Source organism: Pongo pygmaeus, chromosome 4, assembly GCF_028885625.2.
Source record: "Pongo pygmaeus isolate AG05252 chromosome 4, NHGRI_mPonPyg2-v2.0_pri, whole genome shotgun sequence".
In the NCBI taxonomy this organism is placed as follows: Eukaryota; Metazoa; Chordata; class Mammalia; order Primates; family Hominidae; genus Pongo; species Pongo pygmaeus.
Genome location: NC_072377.2, coordinates 87749329 through 87766489, shown reverse-complemented (window position 1 = coordinate 87766489; position 17161 = coordinate 87749329). Strand labels below are relative to the sequence as shown.

Below are 17161 nucleotides of genomic sequence, written 5' to 3'. Positions count from 1 at the left end.
ACCCCACAACAGGCCCCGGTGTATGATGTCCCCCTTCCTGTGTCCAAGTGTTCTCATTGTTCAATTCCCACCTATGAGTGAGAACATGCGGTGTTTGGTTTTTTGTCCTTGCGATAGTTTACTGAGAATGATGTTTCCAGCTTCATCCATGTCCCTACAAAGGACATAAGCTCATCATTTTTTATGGCTGCCTAGTATTCCATGGTGTATATGTGCCACATTTTCCTAATCCAGTCTACCATTGTTGGACATTTGGGTTGGTTCCAAGTCTTTGCTATTGTGAGTAGTGCTGCAATAAACACATGTGTGCATGTGTCTTTATAGCAGCATGATTTATATTCCTTTGGGTATATACTCAGTAATGGGATGGCTGGGTCAAATGATATTTCTAGTTCTAGACCCCTGATGAATCGCCACACTGTCTTCCACAATAGCTGAACTAGTTTACAGTCCCACCAGCATTGTAAAAGTGTTCCTGTTTCTTCACATCCTCTCCAGCACCTGTTGTTTCCTGACTTTTTAATGATTGCCATTCTAACTGGTGTGAGACGGTATCTCATTGTGGTTTTGATTTGCATTTCTCTGATGGCCAGTGATGATGAGCATTTTTTCACGTGTCTGTCTGCTGCATAAATGTCTTCTTTTGAGAAGTGTCTGTTCATATCCTTTGCCCACTTTTTGATGGGGTTGTTTTTCTCTTGTAAATTTGTTTGAGTTCTTTGTAGATTCTGGATATTAGCCCTTTTGTCAGATGAGTAGATTGCAAAAATTTTCTCCCATTCTGTAGGTTGCCTTTTCACTCTGATGGTAGTTTCTTTTGCTGTGCGGAAGCTCTTTAGTTTAATTAGATCCCATTTATCAATTCTGGCTTTTGTTGCCATTGCTTTTGGTGTTTTAGACATGAAGTCCTTGCCCATGCCTATGTCCTGAATGGTATAGCCTAGGTTTTCTTCTAGGGTTTTTAAGGTTTTAGGTCTAACATTTAAGTCTTTAATCCATCTTAAATTAATTTTTGTATAAGGTGCAAGGAAGGGATCCAGTTTCAGCTTTCTACATATGGCTAGCCAGTTTTCCCAGCACCATTTGTTAAACAGGGAATCCTTTCCCCATTTCTTGTTTTAGCCAGGTTTGTCAAAGATCAGATAGTTGTAGATGTGTGGTATTATTTCTGAGGGCTCTGTTCTGTTCCATTGGTCGGTATCTCTGTTTTGGTACCAGTACCATGCTGTTTTGGTTACTGTAGCCTTGTAGTATAGTTTGAAGTCACGTAGCGTGATGCCTCCAGCTTTGTTCTTTTGGCTTAGGATTGACTTGGCAATGTGGGCTCTTTTTTGGTTCCATATGAACTTTAAAGTAGTTTTTTCCAATTCTGTGAAGAAAGTCATTGGTAGCTTGATGGGGATGGCATTGAATCTATAAATTACCTTGGGCAGTATGGCCATTTTCACGATATTGATTCTTCCTATCCATGAGCATGGAATGTTCTTCCATTTATTTGTGTCCTCTTTTATTTCGTTGAGCAGTGGTTTGTAGTTCTCCTTGAAGAGGTCCTTCACATCCATTGTAAGCTGGTTTCCTAGGTATTTTGTTCTCTTTGAAGCGATTGTGAATGGGAGTTCACTCATGATTTGGCTCTCTTTTGTCTCTTATTGGTGTATAAGAATGCTTGTGATTTTTGCACATTGATTTTGTATCCTGAGACTTTGCTGAAGTTGCTTATCAGCTTAAGGAGATTTTAGGCTGAGACTATGGGGTTTTCTAGATATACAGTCATGTCATCTGCAAACAGCAACAATTTGATTTCCTCTTTTCCTAATTGAATACCCTTTATTTCTTTCTCCTGCCTGATTGCTCTGGCCAGAACTTCCAACACTATGTTGAACAGGAGTGGTGAGAGAGGGCATCCCTGACTTGTGCCGGTTTTCAAAGGGAATGTTTCCAGTTTTTGCCCATTCAGTATGATACTGGCTGTGGGTTTGTCATAAATAGCTCTTATTATTTTTAGATACATCCCATCAAAACCTAAATTATTGAGAGTTTTTAGCATGAAGTGCTGTTGAATTTTGTCAAAGGCCTTTTTTGCATCTGTTGAGATAATCATGTGGTTTTTGTCTTTGGTTCTGTTTATATGCTGGATTACGTTTGTTGACTTGCATATGTTGAACCAGCCTTGCATCCCAGGGATGAAGCCCACTGATCATGGTGGATAAGCTTTTTGATGTGCTGCTGGATTCCGTTTGCCAGTATTTTATTGAGGATTTTTGCATCGATGTTCATCAGGGATATTGGTCTAAAATTCTCTTTTTTTGTTGTGTCTCTGCCAGCCTTTGGTATCAGGATGATGCTGGCCTCATAAAATGAGTTAGGGAGGATCCCCTCTTTTTCTATTGATTGGAATTTTTTCAGAAGGAATGGTACCAGCTCCTCCTTGTACCTCTGGTAGAAGTCAGCTGTGAATCTATCTGGTCCTGGATTTTCTTGGTTGGTAAGCTATTAATTATTGCCTGAATTTCAGAGCCTGTTATTGTTCTATTCAGAGATTCAACTTCTTCCTGGTTTAGTCTTGGGAGAGTGTATATGTCGAGGAATTTATCCATTTCTTCTAGATTTTCTAGTTTATTTGCATAGAGGTGTTTATAATATTCTCTGATGGTAGTTTGTATTTCTGTGGGATCGGTGGGGATATCCCCTTTATCATTTTTTATTGCATCTATTTGATTCTTCTCTCTTTTCTTCTTTATTAGTCTTGCTAGCAGTCTATCAATTTTGTTGATCTTTTCAAAAAACCAGCTCCTGGATTCATCGATTTTTTGAAGGGATTTTTGTGTCTCTGTCTCCTTCAGTTCTGCTCTGATCTTAGTTATTTCTTGCCTTCTGCTAGCTTTTGAATGTGTTTGCTCTTGCTTTTCTAGTTCTTTTAATTGTGATGTTAGGGTGTCAATTTTAGATCTTTCCTGCTTTCTCTTGTGGGCATTTAGTGCTATAAGTTTCCCTCTACACACTGCTTTAAATGTGTCCCAGAGATTCTGGTATGTTGTGTCTTTGTTCTCATTGGTTTCAAAGAACACCTTTATTTCTGCCTTCATTTCGTTATGTACCCAGTAGTCATTCAGGAGCAGGTCATTCAGTTTCCATGTAGTTGAGCAGCTTTGAGTGAGTTTATTAATCCTGAGTTCTAGTTTGATTGCACTGTGGTCTGAGAGACAGTTTGTTATAATTTCTGTTCTTTTACATTTGCTGAGGAGTGCTTTACTTCCAACTATATGGTCAATTTTGGAATAGGTGTGGTGTGGTGCTAAGAAGAATGTATATTCTGTTGATTTGGGGTGGAGAGTTCTGTAGATGTCCATTAGGTCCACTTGGTGCAGAGCTGAATTCAATTCCTGGATATCCTTGTTAACTCTGTCTTGTTGATCTGTCTGATGTTGACAGTGGGGTGTTAAAGTCTCCCATTATTATTGTGTGGGAGTCTAAGTCTCTTTGTAGGTCCTAAGGACTTGCTTTATGAATCTGGGTGCTCCTGTATGGGGTGCATATATATTTAGGATAGTTAGCTCTTCTTGTTGAATTGATTCTTTTACCATTATGTAGTGGCCTTCTTTGTCTCTTTTGATCTTTGTTGGTTTAAAGTCTGTTTTATTAGAGACTAGGATTGCAACCCCTGCCTTTTTTTGTTTTCCATTTGCTTGGTACATCTTCCTCCATCCCTTTATTTTGAGCCTATGTGTGTCTCTGCACGTGAGATGGGTTTCCTGAATATAGTGCACTGATGGGTCTTGACTCCTTATCCAATTTGCCAGTCTGTGTCTTTTAATTAGAGCATTTAGCCCATTTACATTTAAAATTAATATTGTTATGTGTGAATTTGATCCTGTCATTATGATGTTAGCTGGTTATTTTGCTCGATAGTTGATGCAGTTTCTTCCTAGCATCAATGGTCTTTACAATTTGGCATGTTTTTGCAGTGGCTGGTACTGGTTGTTCCTTTCCATGTTCAGTGCTTCCTTCAGGAGCTCTTTTAGGGCAGGCCTGGTGGTGACAAAATCTCTCAGCATTTGCTTGTCTGTAAAGGGTTTTATTTCTCCTTCACTTATGAAGCTTAGTTTGGCTGGATATGAAATTCTGGGTTGAAAATTCTTTTATTTAAGAATGTTGAATATTGGTCCCCACTCTCTTCTGGCTTGTAGGGTTTCTGCCGAGAGATCAGCTGTTAGTCTGATGGGCTTCCCTTTGTGGGTAACCCGACCTTTCTCTCTGGCTGCCCTTAGCATGTTTTCCTTCATTTCAGCTTTGGTGAATCTGACAATTATGTGTCTTGGAGTTGCTCTTCTCGAGGAGTATCTTTGTGGCGTTCTCTGTATTTCCTGAATTTGAATTTTGGCCTGCTTTGCTAGGTTGGGGAAGTTCTCCTGGATGATATCCTGCAGAGTGTTTTCCAACTTGGTACCATTCTCCCCGTCACTTTCAGGTACACCAATCAGAGGTAGATTTGGTCTTTTCATGTAGTCCCATATTTCTTGGAGGCTTTGTTCATTTCTTTTTATTCTTTTTTCTCTAAACTTCTCTTCTCGCTTCATTTCATTCATTTGATCTTCAGTCACTGATACCCTTTCTTCCGGTTGATTGAATCGGCTACTGACGCTGTGCATTTGTCACGTAGTTCTCGTGCCATGGTATTCAGCTCCATCATGTCCTTTAAGGACTTCTCTGCATTGGTTATTCTAGTTAGCCATTCGTTTAATCATTTTCAAGGTTTTTAGCTTCTTTGCGATGGGTTCAAACTTCCTCCTTTAGCTCGGAGAAGTTTGATCATCTGAAGCCGCCTTCTCTCAACTCGTCAAAGTCATTCTCTGTCCAGCTTTGTTCCGTTGCTGGTGAGGAGCTGCGTTCCTTTGGAGGAGGAGAGGTGCTCTGATTTTTAGAATTTTCAGTTTTTCTGTTCTGTTTTTTCCCCGTCTTTGTGGTTTTATCTACCTTTGGTCTTTGATGATGGTGACGTATGGGGTTTTGGTGTGGATGTCCTTTCTGTTTGTTAGTTTTCCTTTTAACAGTCAGGACCCTCAGCTGCAGGTCTGTTGGAGTTTGCTGGAGGTCCACTCCAGACCCTGTTTGCCTGGGTATCAGCAGCGGAGGCTGCAGAACAGCGGATATTGGTGAACAGCAAATGTTGCTGTCTGATCGTTCCTCTGGAGGTTTCGTCTCAGAGGGGTACCCAGCCGTGTGAGGTGTCAGTCTGCCCCTACTGGGGCGTGCCTCCCAGATAGGCTACTCAGGGGTCAGCAACCCACTTGAGGAGGCAGTCTGTCTATTCTCAGATCTCAAAGTCCATGCTTGGAGAACCACTACTCTCTTCAAATCTGTCAGATGGGGACATTTAGGTCTGCAGAGGTTTCTGCTGCCTTTTGTTTGGCTATGCCCTGCCCCCAAAGGTGGAGTTTACAGAGGCAGGCAGGCCTCCTTGAGCTGCGATGGGCTTCACCCAGTTCAAGCTTCCTGGCCACTTTGTTTACCTACTCAAGCCTCAGCAATGGCGGACGCCCCTCCCCCAGCCTCGCTGCCGCCTTGCAGTTTGATCTCAGGCTGCTGTGCTAGCAATGAGCGAGGCTCCGTGGGCGTGGGCCCCTCTGAGCCAGGTGCAGGATATAATCTCCTGGTGTGCCGTTTGCTAAGACCACTGGAAAAGCGCAGTATTAGGGTGGGAGTGACTCGATTTTCCAGGTGCCGTCTGTCACAGCTTTGCTTGGCTATGAAAAGGAATTCCCTGATCCCTTGCACTTCCCAGGTGAGGAGATACCTCGCCCTGCTTCGGCTCACGCTCAGTGCGCTGCACCCACTGTCCTGCACCCACTGTCCTACACTCACCAGTGAGAGGAACCTGGTACCTCAGTTGGAAATGCAGAAATCACTCGTCTTCTGTGTCGCTCACACTGGGAGCTGTAGACTGGAGCTGTTCCTATTCTGCCATCTTGGAACTGCCTCAAATCTCATTTTAACATTCTATTGTTTTTATTACTCTAATGTTTCATCTAGTCACTTCTATAAGATCAAAATGTCTGGAACTTCTCAAGCAAATGTTCTTGTGTGATTTTTTTTAAGAGGTGATCCTACCTAATTGGTTAGCTTTCTTGAGTTGCTGCTAATCATAAAATCGTTATGCTATTTCTATCTGAACATGGCAAAAATGTGTGAGGGCCTCAGGCAGCCCTAAACAGAGGCATTTCTCAGACCTCTGTGTATGATGTTTTGTAAAACTTTAAAATTCAACTAATACTTTGAGCAATAAAGCTTACCAATGTGTTTTCCGAAAGCCTCCCAAAGGTCAAATTTTAGTTTTTAACTTTCAAAAAAATCTTACCAATGTTGAAATTGGAACATTCTGAGCCAATTATTCCATACTCCTAATTGGACATGCCTAACTCATGGTTAGAATAGATATTAATCTTTGTTATAAAAATAGAGTAACATTTAACTCACAGAGATGTTTTTAGGTTGAGACTATTAGCTTCCGTAGGTAGTTTCCAAACAAAGAAGTCAGAAATTGTGATGACTCTTAAAGTGGATTAAATAAAACAAATAACAGAACAGTGGAAGCATGCAGTAGGTACTCAGTATTGGATAGATCCCTTCTTTTCCTTTCTGGTGGATTGTGTACCTCAGGAGAACAGAATTTGACACCACCAATTTTAATCAAAAATGAAGATTTGCATATGTATTCCTCCAAAATGGAATTTCCAGTAAAAGAATGAAATGTAAAATAATACCTTGTTAGATCATTGCAAACTGTAGGTTGTGTTGATAAATTATATATATTGGCATTGGCACATAAAAACTTTGAAATGTCTTTATCTAGGTAGCATCAGATTTTTCAGCTTCTTTACCCAGTAGTAATAATTTAAAGTGAGTAATTTATCATTTGCCAATATCTCTACTGAAACTGTATTTTTTACTAAAGCTGTGTTTTTATGTCTATTTTCACTGGCCTTCAACAGAAAGATTAATTTCTTTTCTTATTTCTGCTCAGATTGGACAAACTGAAATTAAACATTGTTAAGATGCTTAAAGATACTCAATGAGAAGCAGGGACATTGCTAATGATCATGCTATTAATTGTGAAGAAATATACTGATTCATTTTGGTTTTGTTCATGCAACTAAGCAAACTGCACTCAAAGAATTAACTTGGATTAACTAAAAACTTATTTTAAAGTAAAATACTACAAATTTTGTTATAATGAATACATTGTATATGTATTCATTGCTGTATTTGTGGTGACTATAGAAAACGGATAATTTACTATTCATAATTAAATCTACTAAAACGTTTTTCAGATTTCATAAAGGGTAACATAATATAAAGGACTAACAGGAAGGAAAATGTCACAATCCCACCTAAGAAATGACCTTTTGGTCTATTTCATAAGACATTTGCTAATTTAAGGTAGTCTGCATAGTATTTCAACCAAATTAGTAGAATTAATAGAGTTGTTAGACTGAACATTTTAGTGTTGACCTTTGTCAAAATTGCGTCTGACCCTACAGATTTTCATTTCAATACTAATTTTGTGAAAATGTATAAGAAATCAATTGAATTTAAGCTTTCAAATTAAATAAGCCTTATTTAATTTAGTCCATGTCAGATTTTTAAAAGGGAGTATTCTAAACATAAAATTTATAACTTCATTAAAGCCATTAACTTCTTTTGCCTTCTGAACAATTTATTTACAGGAGAACTAAAGGAAAGGTTTTCAAAACTAAGTGACCACCAGGCCACTGGAAACATTTGTCAATATGAAGGATTATTCTGATTTCCAATTCACAGTTCCAATATTTATCATTTATGAAGGTTCACCTAAAAAGAAGATCTAAAAGAGGTCAAGTAATGAAACTTGTATGTGATTGTGAGACAGCTTCCATTCTTCTATAGTACTGATATATGTTGGAGTGTGCTAAGTCAGTCGAAGGATGCTCACACTTTGCTAGGGCTGTAAGTCATCTTTATGTATTTTTTCATTTTTTAAACCACATACTGTGAATAAGAAATCTTTTTGATTTTTATAATTTTATGATGTCAAAGGGAAATCCCCACTATCCAATTAGAAAAAAGAACTTTTAATAAACAAAGCAAAATTGAAAGGACATTTGTACAGAAAATACTTAAGTGCAAACAAAAGTGCAGCCAATATCAATGTAGTATAAGGAGTGCATAATATGAGGTGCAAAATATAGATGTGAGGGCTGACAAATTATATCAATACTCTGAGATTTCAATATTCTTTCTTTTTTTATGTAAAATGGAGATATTACAAAAAAAGATCAGCCCCAGCCTATCTTCTCCTTTTTAAATCCCTTACACAAGTAAAATTCTGGTGTCTAAATGATGACTGGACGAATCCAAAGAAATCAGAAAATTATCAAGACACTAGCTAATTTCTTCGCAAGGTAGCACAAGTATGAAGCCAATAAAAAGTCATATAACAATTATTGATACAAATATAGCCATCTAACCTTCAAATAAACCCATAAAAAGTTAACTTTTGTACAATGAATAACATATTTACTTAATACTCAAAATATTGCCCCTACCTTTCCATCCCTTCTAATTTTGAGTCATTTATTTGGTTTAGTGTCTCACATCTCTCTAAAAACAGCTTAGAAAACAGAAACTTCCATAAGACAAGGAAGTAAGATATAGTAAGTGATTATTAAATACTAACACACAAGCACTTACATATAGAAAATCATGAAAAAGGCCCAAAGTAATAGTTTCTGGTGCCAAAGAGAAGGAAATAGATTAACCCCAGATACAGGGTACAATCTCGGAAAGACAAGTTCTATGGTACATTAAAAAATGCATGGAACCTTTATGGTTTGGAGGTTATTTTAAATGACTTTATACTTTTTGAATTAAAATAAGTATATGTGGGGCATCTGTTATAACGAAACACAATGTCAGGTGCAAGGAACTGAAAGACATACTCAGTATTATGTCTGCCTGCGTGTATGATTACTGATGCCATAATTGTCATTCATTCAAAATTCCAAAAGCAAGAAACAGAAGTGTAGGATGTTGAATGCTTCTACTTAGAAGTGGTATTGAAACCATTGAAAAACCACGATAGAAATTAAAAGAATTTCATGTGCACAGCAGGCCTGCTCCTGTTTTATGATAATGCAAATTAGATGACTTCTGATTCCTGTGTGTGCAAATGAATTTTCATTTGTGGCATATTAGCTATCTTTGTAGTAACAAAGCATAGCTGTAAGAATCGTAACCATTCTCTTCTAAAAATATGAACTGAAAATATGCTAATGAGTAAAATTTAGAACTTGGGAATACTGTTTCAAATATTATGAGCATTTGTAAAGGCTTTTAAATAAAATTAGAATCAATTGTAATCAGTAATCTCATTTTGTCTTTAAAGCAGCCCTCTCCGTGAGCTAAGTTATGTTTGTTTTATAATGAAGAGTCAGAGAAGCTTGTTAAAGATTGCACATCCAGTCAATGGTCTAAAGGGGATTCAACACTTGTCAGAAAGCCAATGAGATGATTTTTACCACAGTATTTTCTAGACTATTATAATGATTGAAGTGACTCATTTTTTTCAGGGGATATCTGTTGCATTAGGAAGCCTCTCCAATGCCCAGTCCTGACCAGCATAGCTCTGGTCACTTATCTTCTCTTGAATAAGAGCTCCTGGTGGGTCCAGCCAGGCTCTGCAGATTCTGTGTATTCAGCTTGCCCTCTAAATTTGTGGTGCCACATTGTAACAATTGTATATCCCTTCCAGTGTTACTGAGCATTGGATACACACACATACACATGTATGAAATATTTGGAAAATGCAATTCCTATATTTTTGGTTTAAAATAAAACAAGTAGGAAATAGGAATGTAAATTCTAATATTTTCTGCCCACAACCCAACGATATGTTTGTTATTCATACATTATATTTTAGAGAACCCCGCTCTGTCCAGCGAGCTTGCTCATAGTTAAGCTCACCTGGCTCAATTGCTTTGGTTTATCCTAGAGATTTTTATAATATTTCCTCAAAGCCAGTGATGCTATAATAATAGGTAGTTCACTTTTTGTTTACATTTATGATTGTAAATGTCTCTCATTTATGAAGTATTGATTTGCTAGCTGATATCAAAATAAAATTTATTTATAGAAAATTTTGCATTCATTTCTTTTTAATTAATACAATTAGCATTTGTGTAAGGAAAACATGCCTCAGTGAAGTGACTTTCAAATGTCTAATGTCTTTGTTCGTTTTATGCCGCTGTTATAATTCTTTAGCATAGTGTGTCTTCTGGACCTAGACAAAGCCTTTTCTGTATTGATCTTTGGTAAAATTCTTCTCTGAGATTATTTAAGATGTGACTAAGGACACATTTATCTACTTGCAGCTTCTAGGTAATAACTTTCTGGAATTAGTTTATATTTTAAAAAATAGATATACTTTTTTTTTTTTTCACTAGAAGAGATTGTGACCTTAGTATTAAAGCCAACCAAAGTTTTGACTTCTGAACTAATTGCTTAGGTTCCTTGCCCAGGCCTAGTCAAAGAATCTTTATGCTGCTCTTGCCATTTGACCTGCCCTCTACTTCTGACAGTTTCTGATATGTGTCTTACTGCTCTCCTCCCCTGACTTCTCCACCTGAGCTTTGCTGGTTGCTTGTTGATTGGTTTATCTACTGATATGGTTTGCCTGTGTCCTCACCCAAATCTCATCTTGAATTGTAGCTCCCATAATTCCTATGCATTATGGGAGGGACCTAGAGGGAGATAATTAAATCATGGGGGCAGTTTCCCCCATACCTCTCTCATGGTAGTGAATAAGTCTCATGAGATCTGATGGTTTTATAAGGGTTTTCCTCTTTCTCTCGGCCCTCATTCTCTCATTCTCCCCGTGGCCATCTAAGACATGTCTTTTGTCTTCCACTGTGATTGTGAGGTCTCCTTAGCCACGTGGAACTGTGAGTCCATTAAATCTTTTTTTCTTTGTAAATTACCCAGTCTTGGGTATGTCTTTATCAGCAATGTGAAAATGTACTAATATATCTACTCTTTGGCTTTGCACTCCAGCTCTGGCCTGCCCCCTGAAGGGTAATTGGTTGTTTCTCGGCAGCCCACCCTCATCTCTGTTGAAGTTTCAGGAACTGCCCTGGCTCTTATGGTGCCAACTGCTGCCACTTTGACTTCTGGCTTCTTAGTACACGTGGGTCTAGCTTGCTGCCATAGCTGACCTCCACCTTAGGCTTTCTACCACCCGCAGAGCTCTTGGTTCCTAGTCCTTTTTGTGAATCCAAAACTACTAGCTCAACACAAAATTTCCATTACCCGGATGACCCTTTCTTCAGATAGTTCCACTACCAGATTTGGGTTCTTCTGATGGCAGACCCAGTTTTCAAAATGACCTTCTTTTCCTGCTTTGATTTTGAACTTATCAAATTAGGAAAATTTCATCCTAAAAATGCAGTCCTTTAAAACAAATTACATTCTCTTTCTCTCTGAATGACAAATCATATCAGCATTTTCCAAAATGTATCCTGAAAATCACTACTTCCATAAGGTAAGCAGTAATTCCAAAAAAAAAAAAAAATGGTTCTGGGCTGAAATACATTTTGTAAATTCCATATCCTCTTTTACGTTCTGAATTTCTCACATGCATATTAACATAGTAAAGACTCTTAAGAGTCCTGTAGGAAAGAGAGTCATTGAACTCTTTTAGTTGATGATTTTCCAACTTATTTTTCATGGAGTGCTTTTTAACATGGATGAAGCTGGAAACCATCATTCTCAGCAAACTAACACAGGAACAGAAAACCAAACACCACATATTCTCACTCATAAGTGGGAGTTAAACAGTGAGAAAACATGGACACAGGGAGGGGGACATCATACACAGGGGCCTGTCGAGGGGTGGGGTCAAGGAGAGGGATAGCATTAGGACAAATACCTAACACATGTGGGGCTTAAAACCTAGATGACGGGTTGATAGGTGCAGCAAACTACCCTGGCACATGTATCCCTATGTTACAGACCTGCACATTCTGCACATGTATCCCAGAACTTAAAGTAAAATAAAAAATAAAAATAAATAAAATAAAAATAAAAATAACTACCCTAATATCCCATAGGAACCGCTTTGGAATATCATGTAATAATTAAATTGTATTTCTATAGCACTTTGTTGATTTCAAAGGGTTTTTCTATTTTTTTACTGTATCTTTCTAATAATATGTGTACATAAGTATACACATGTATAATGTGTACATATTATTTGTATAAATTACCCTGTCTCAAAACATGAAAAATACAATTTGCTGACATTACATGACTTAATCCTGCAAATGGCAGAACTTGACCCAAAAATCCAGTTTCTCCCTTTTCTGTTGAGTTCCATTTTTTCATGGCTGTCTGTGGCTGACATCACGTAGAATGTGGTTTAACCTTAACAGCCTTTTTCTGCATCAACATGATTTTTTCAGTACAGCACAATATATGCAAAATACGTGTATCTGCAAACTTGGTTTTCCAGTTCACTGCATGCCTCTGTTCCTACTTCATATAACAAATAATTTCATCAATTTTTTGTTCATGTCTGTGTAAACCGAGCATTTGAAATTATCTAAATGAATCCAAAGCATTGTTATCAATTTCATCTTCAGAATGGTGCACATAAGCTAAAGTTAGCCCAGATATACCTGAGAAATAGTCGACCCCTGTCATGAATAAAATGAGTCATATGCATGGACCACTCTAAGCAAGGAAAGTAACAAGTGAACACTTTTACTTGCTGAGAAACAGTTCCTCAAAGAAGTTTACAACAGTACACAAATACTTATTTGTCACTCAAGTTGTAAAAATTTTCTGTCCCGTTTCTTAAACTGCATTTAACTTTCTTTAAAACTGTTTTCTCTTGCTTAAAATGACAGAGGATCATCGCTACTACTTGTCTTTATGTTAACTTTAGTTTGTCCTTCTGCAAATATTCACATGCTTTGGTTTTGCCTCCTCTGTGTTCATTTCTATGTTCATTTCTCTATGTTCTTAAGTAAATTTCTGTCTCCTGGTTCCAATGAAAGGTTCTGACATACGTTAAACTTTTATGTAGAATACATATTAGGATATTCACCATTTTAAAATGGGACACCAAACATAAGCAGTAGACATTTTGTAGTCTTTCCCATGTGTTGAGTAACAGGAACTCTGCTATGAAAGCATCATTATCTTTTGCCTTACAGATTTTCCTCATTTAACAAGCCATACTATAGGCTCTTTGAATAATAAGATTTCTGTGTCCAATATATTTTCTCCTCTCATGCTTGATGTCCTTTAAAAAAAAAAATTTAAAGGAAGCAGGGGTGTATCTGTTTACTTTTACTCAGTAGAATAGGTTCAATTAAAAAAATAGTGTCAGGCCAGGAGCGGTGGCTCACGTCTGTAATCCAAACACTTTGGGAGGCCGAGGCAGGCAGATCACCTGAAGTCAGGAGTTCAAGACCAGCCTGGCTAATGTGGTGAAACCCCATGTCTACTAAAAATACAAAAATTAGCCAGGCATGGTGGCGGGCACCTGTAATCCCAACTACTCGGGGGGCTGAGGCAGGAGAATCGCTTGAACCCAGAAGGCAGAGGTTGCCGTGAGCCGAGATCAAGCCACTGCACTGGAGCCTGGGTGACAAAACGAGATTCCGTCTCAAAAAAAAAAAAAAAAAAAAAAAAAATTTCCATTTGCACTGTTTTTTAATGCTATTGAAAATGATAAGAAGGTTTTTGTACAAGGTTACCCATCATAAGAAAAAAAAGCAAAGTGGTATTTATAGCCATTATTAATTACATTATTAATTTCTATTTTTATGATACCTTGTCCTATAGTTTTAAAATAAAGTATGGAACAAAATTTGATAGCAATTACATTCAGGGTTGTATTATCATTATGGCATTGGGTGTATATAATTACTATTGCTATTCTATATGCAACATAATTAGCAAAACCAAATGTGGTTAAGAAGGTTTAAGGTAAATAAATGGAACAACTATTATTTGAGTTAAACTCTGAGTCACTTTTCACCCCATTCTTAACATGCTACCACCTATTAAAGGTTCAGTCTTTGTTTATTTCATGAAAAAGCACTGCAGAGTTTTAATCCCCAAAGCTGTAGGATTTGATGGCCATTTGTTAAATACCACAGGACCCATCTGTTCTGTTAGGCATATGCCTTATGATGTGGGAAAATCTGTAATACAAGGTAATGGATCCAAAGTCCTTTAGACTGCGACACTAAATTTTATATCTGTCTATCTATCTATCTATATCTATATATATATAGGTAGATATAGATATATACACAAATATATGTATATAAGTATATACATATATGTACATAAGTATATACATATAAGTATATATGTAAGTGTATGTATATAAGTGTGTGTGTATATATATATATACACATATATACACATTTTCTACAAGCTGTCTTAAAGCTCTGTAATGACAAATAGGGAAAATTCTAAAAATAAAGCAGCTTTAAAGATCTCAGTGGGAAAAAGCACACCACCAGCTGCCTGTATCTGCTTACATGTTGGTGTCAAAGTCATTTTCTCAAAGCGTGGTTTGGAGACCTCCTGCATCAGAATCAGCTGGTGGCATGGGCTGGCTGAAAACGCAGATTCTTAAATTTTATCCCCAGAGATTCTGATGTTATTAGGTCTGTGTTGGGCATAGAAATGTGCATTTTTGGACAAATATATTTGGGTTCTTGTGCAAGGTGATGTTCAAGAAAAAAGGAATTGGTTATTTATTATTTGAAACATGTTCGTTTAAAGGCAACCTCTTGGTTTGTTTTGTGTTTTTTTGTCGTTGTTGTTGTTTTTATTTTGAGACATTGTTTTGCTCTGTCTCCCAGGCTGGAGTGTAGTGGCACAATCTTGCCTCACTGCAAACCCCACTTTCCAGACTCAAGCAATCCTCCCACCTCAGACTCCCAGGTAGCTGGGACCGCAGGCACACACCACCAAGGCTGGCTAATTTTTGTATTTTTGTAGAGATAGGGTTTTGCCATGTTGCCCAGGCTGATCTCAAACTCTTGAGCTCAAGCGATCCATCCGCCTTGGCCTCCCAAAGTGTTGGTATTACAGGCGTGAGCCGCTGTGCCTGGCCTGAAGTCCCATTCTAATGGGACTTACTTAGATATACTGACTTTTGAAGATTGCTTGAGCATTAATCTAATTGCAATGTAAGATTAAAGTATCAGGACACTCCAAATTAAAGAAATTATGCGGTACCAGTATGCAAATGATAAAAATCCAAGCTTATATTGATCTTTTATTAAATGAATAAATCCAACAATAAATCTTTAATTTCTCTTAACTCTGTAGGAAATAAAGTATATTAAATATCCATATATAGAATCAAATCTAAAATTTATGAGAAAGAAGATCTGTTTTCATATCTGTAATTTAAGTGTTCTCTGGCTAGTATATATATATATTCTATATATATATAATTATATATCTATATGTTCCCTTTATATATAAAATTAAATTATGAAATTTAAATCAATTTTTTTTATTTTGCCCTTTGATATATGTAACACAATAACAGATATTCTTAACAATGACCATGAGGTATTACCAATTTCTGAAGTACCATTTGAAGAGAGAAGATATGATCAGTGAAGATGGAATATTAAGTTTACTGTTGCTGTCTGTTAAAGAGGCCTTGAGTAAAGTAAGTGCATGATGCACGTTAATATTGTGTTGAATAATATTTTCAAGAGTTACCAATCTATGTGCAGTTTGTAGGATTTTGAATTCACTGATACATTTCATAAGAGACAGTATCTGAAGTGGTTAGAGTGTTAAACTCTATAACAGGACCTTCTGGGTTCAAACCCCTTCTCTGCCACTAGTTGCATGACAATGGGCAAATCCATCTGTTACTGTCTCAATATTCTTATTTTCTAAATAGGAATAATAGTACCTATTTTATAGGGTTGTGTAAATTAGCATTTATAAAGTGCTTAAAGGATAATTGATATGAAAATGTTAGCTATTATTTTATTGATTAGAATGACTAGGTTCCCTGTAAAACTGTATATAGCATTTGCTTTAACACTACCAGATAAAAATACAGTTAAACATAGTTAAATTTAAATTTATTATAAATGGTGAATATTTTTTAGTATAAGTGTTTACTAAATATTACATGGGATGTACTTATACTTTAAAAAAATGTAATTTATCTGAAATTCAAAGTTGATAGACATTTCTTGTTTTATTTTGCCAAATTCAGCAATCCTATTTTCACTCCATCTCATTTGCTTTCATTTCCCTGGTACATCTAATTGATCTAAGTTATGATGCTGATATAATGATGATTTTTGGTCAATAGATAATGATTTTAGCAGACTGCTCATCTGTAATTGTTTTGCATTGTGCCTCTATTCCTGGTGAATAGATACTGAAAAGTCTAATAGTTTATTAACTTTCAAGCAAATATGCTTAAATGGACTTCCACATCAAAAGTTTTAATCTCTATTTTGTTCTGGTGGGAAAGATGCTATTTTGTATTCTGGCTGTCCTGTGTTTAGTGGATTGCTGGGAATCAGATGAATCCTTTGGATCCACAGATAAATTCAGGTGATCAACTCAGTAGCCTTTATTATATAGGAACTCAGCATAATATTTTCTATTTGGGGAATGGGTTAAAGTTACCAGCAATGCCCCTAAATGACTTTAAATGACATTTGGGATCCTTTGTCTACAGTTTGTAGAAATTGTCACTGGATGGCATTTAAAATCCTCAAAGCTGTTTTTAGCTCAATGGATTCATATAATTAAAAAAAAAACAAACACACAGTCTTTAGGATTTGAACTCAAATCTTAATCCCCTTAGCTACTACTTATGTGAAATTGGGAATAGCATTTTACCCCTGGGCAACAATTTCTCCATCTGAGAAATATAGTAAATGCCCATTCCAGAGGGCTGTTGAAAGGCTGAATGGGATCAGTCCTATAAAATATCCTGCATGTGCCTGGAAGGATGTTAAGTGCCCATCTGAGTTCTTTCCCCTGCCTCTTTCTTAGCATTAACATAGAAACTAGAGATTAGTAGTACTGGAGCCAAGTTTTATCCAAAATCTTGTGGCTC

At 36.9% G+C, this 17161-nt stretch overlaps 1 protein-coding gene across 5 annotated transcripts in view; it reads left to right on the top strand.

Annotated features, from left to right (window-relative positions):
• Positions 1-17161, top strand: part of EDIL3 (EGF like repeats and discoidin domains 3) — a 450915-nt gene that overhangs the window by 332184 nt on the left and 101570 nt on the right. For 2 of the 5 annotated variants that reach the window (XM_063664954.1, XM_063664955.1), the window contains one exon: positions 15614-15739. The exons of the other annotated variants lie outside the window; for them this stretch is intronic. In XM_063664954.1, coding sequence (XP_063521024.1) covers positions 15614-15739 — 126 coding nt within the window. The remainder of the gene's footprint in view (positions 1-15613; positions 15740-17161) is intronic. 5 annotated transcript variants of the gene reach the window in all.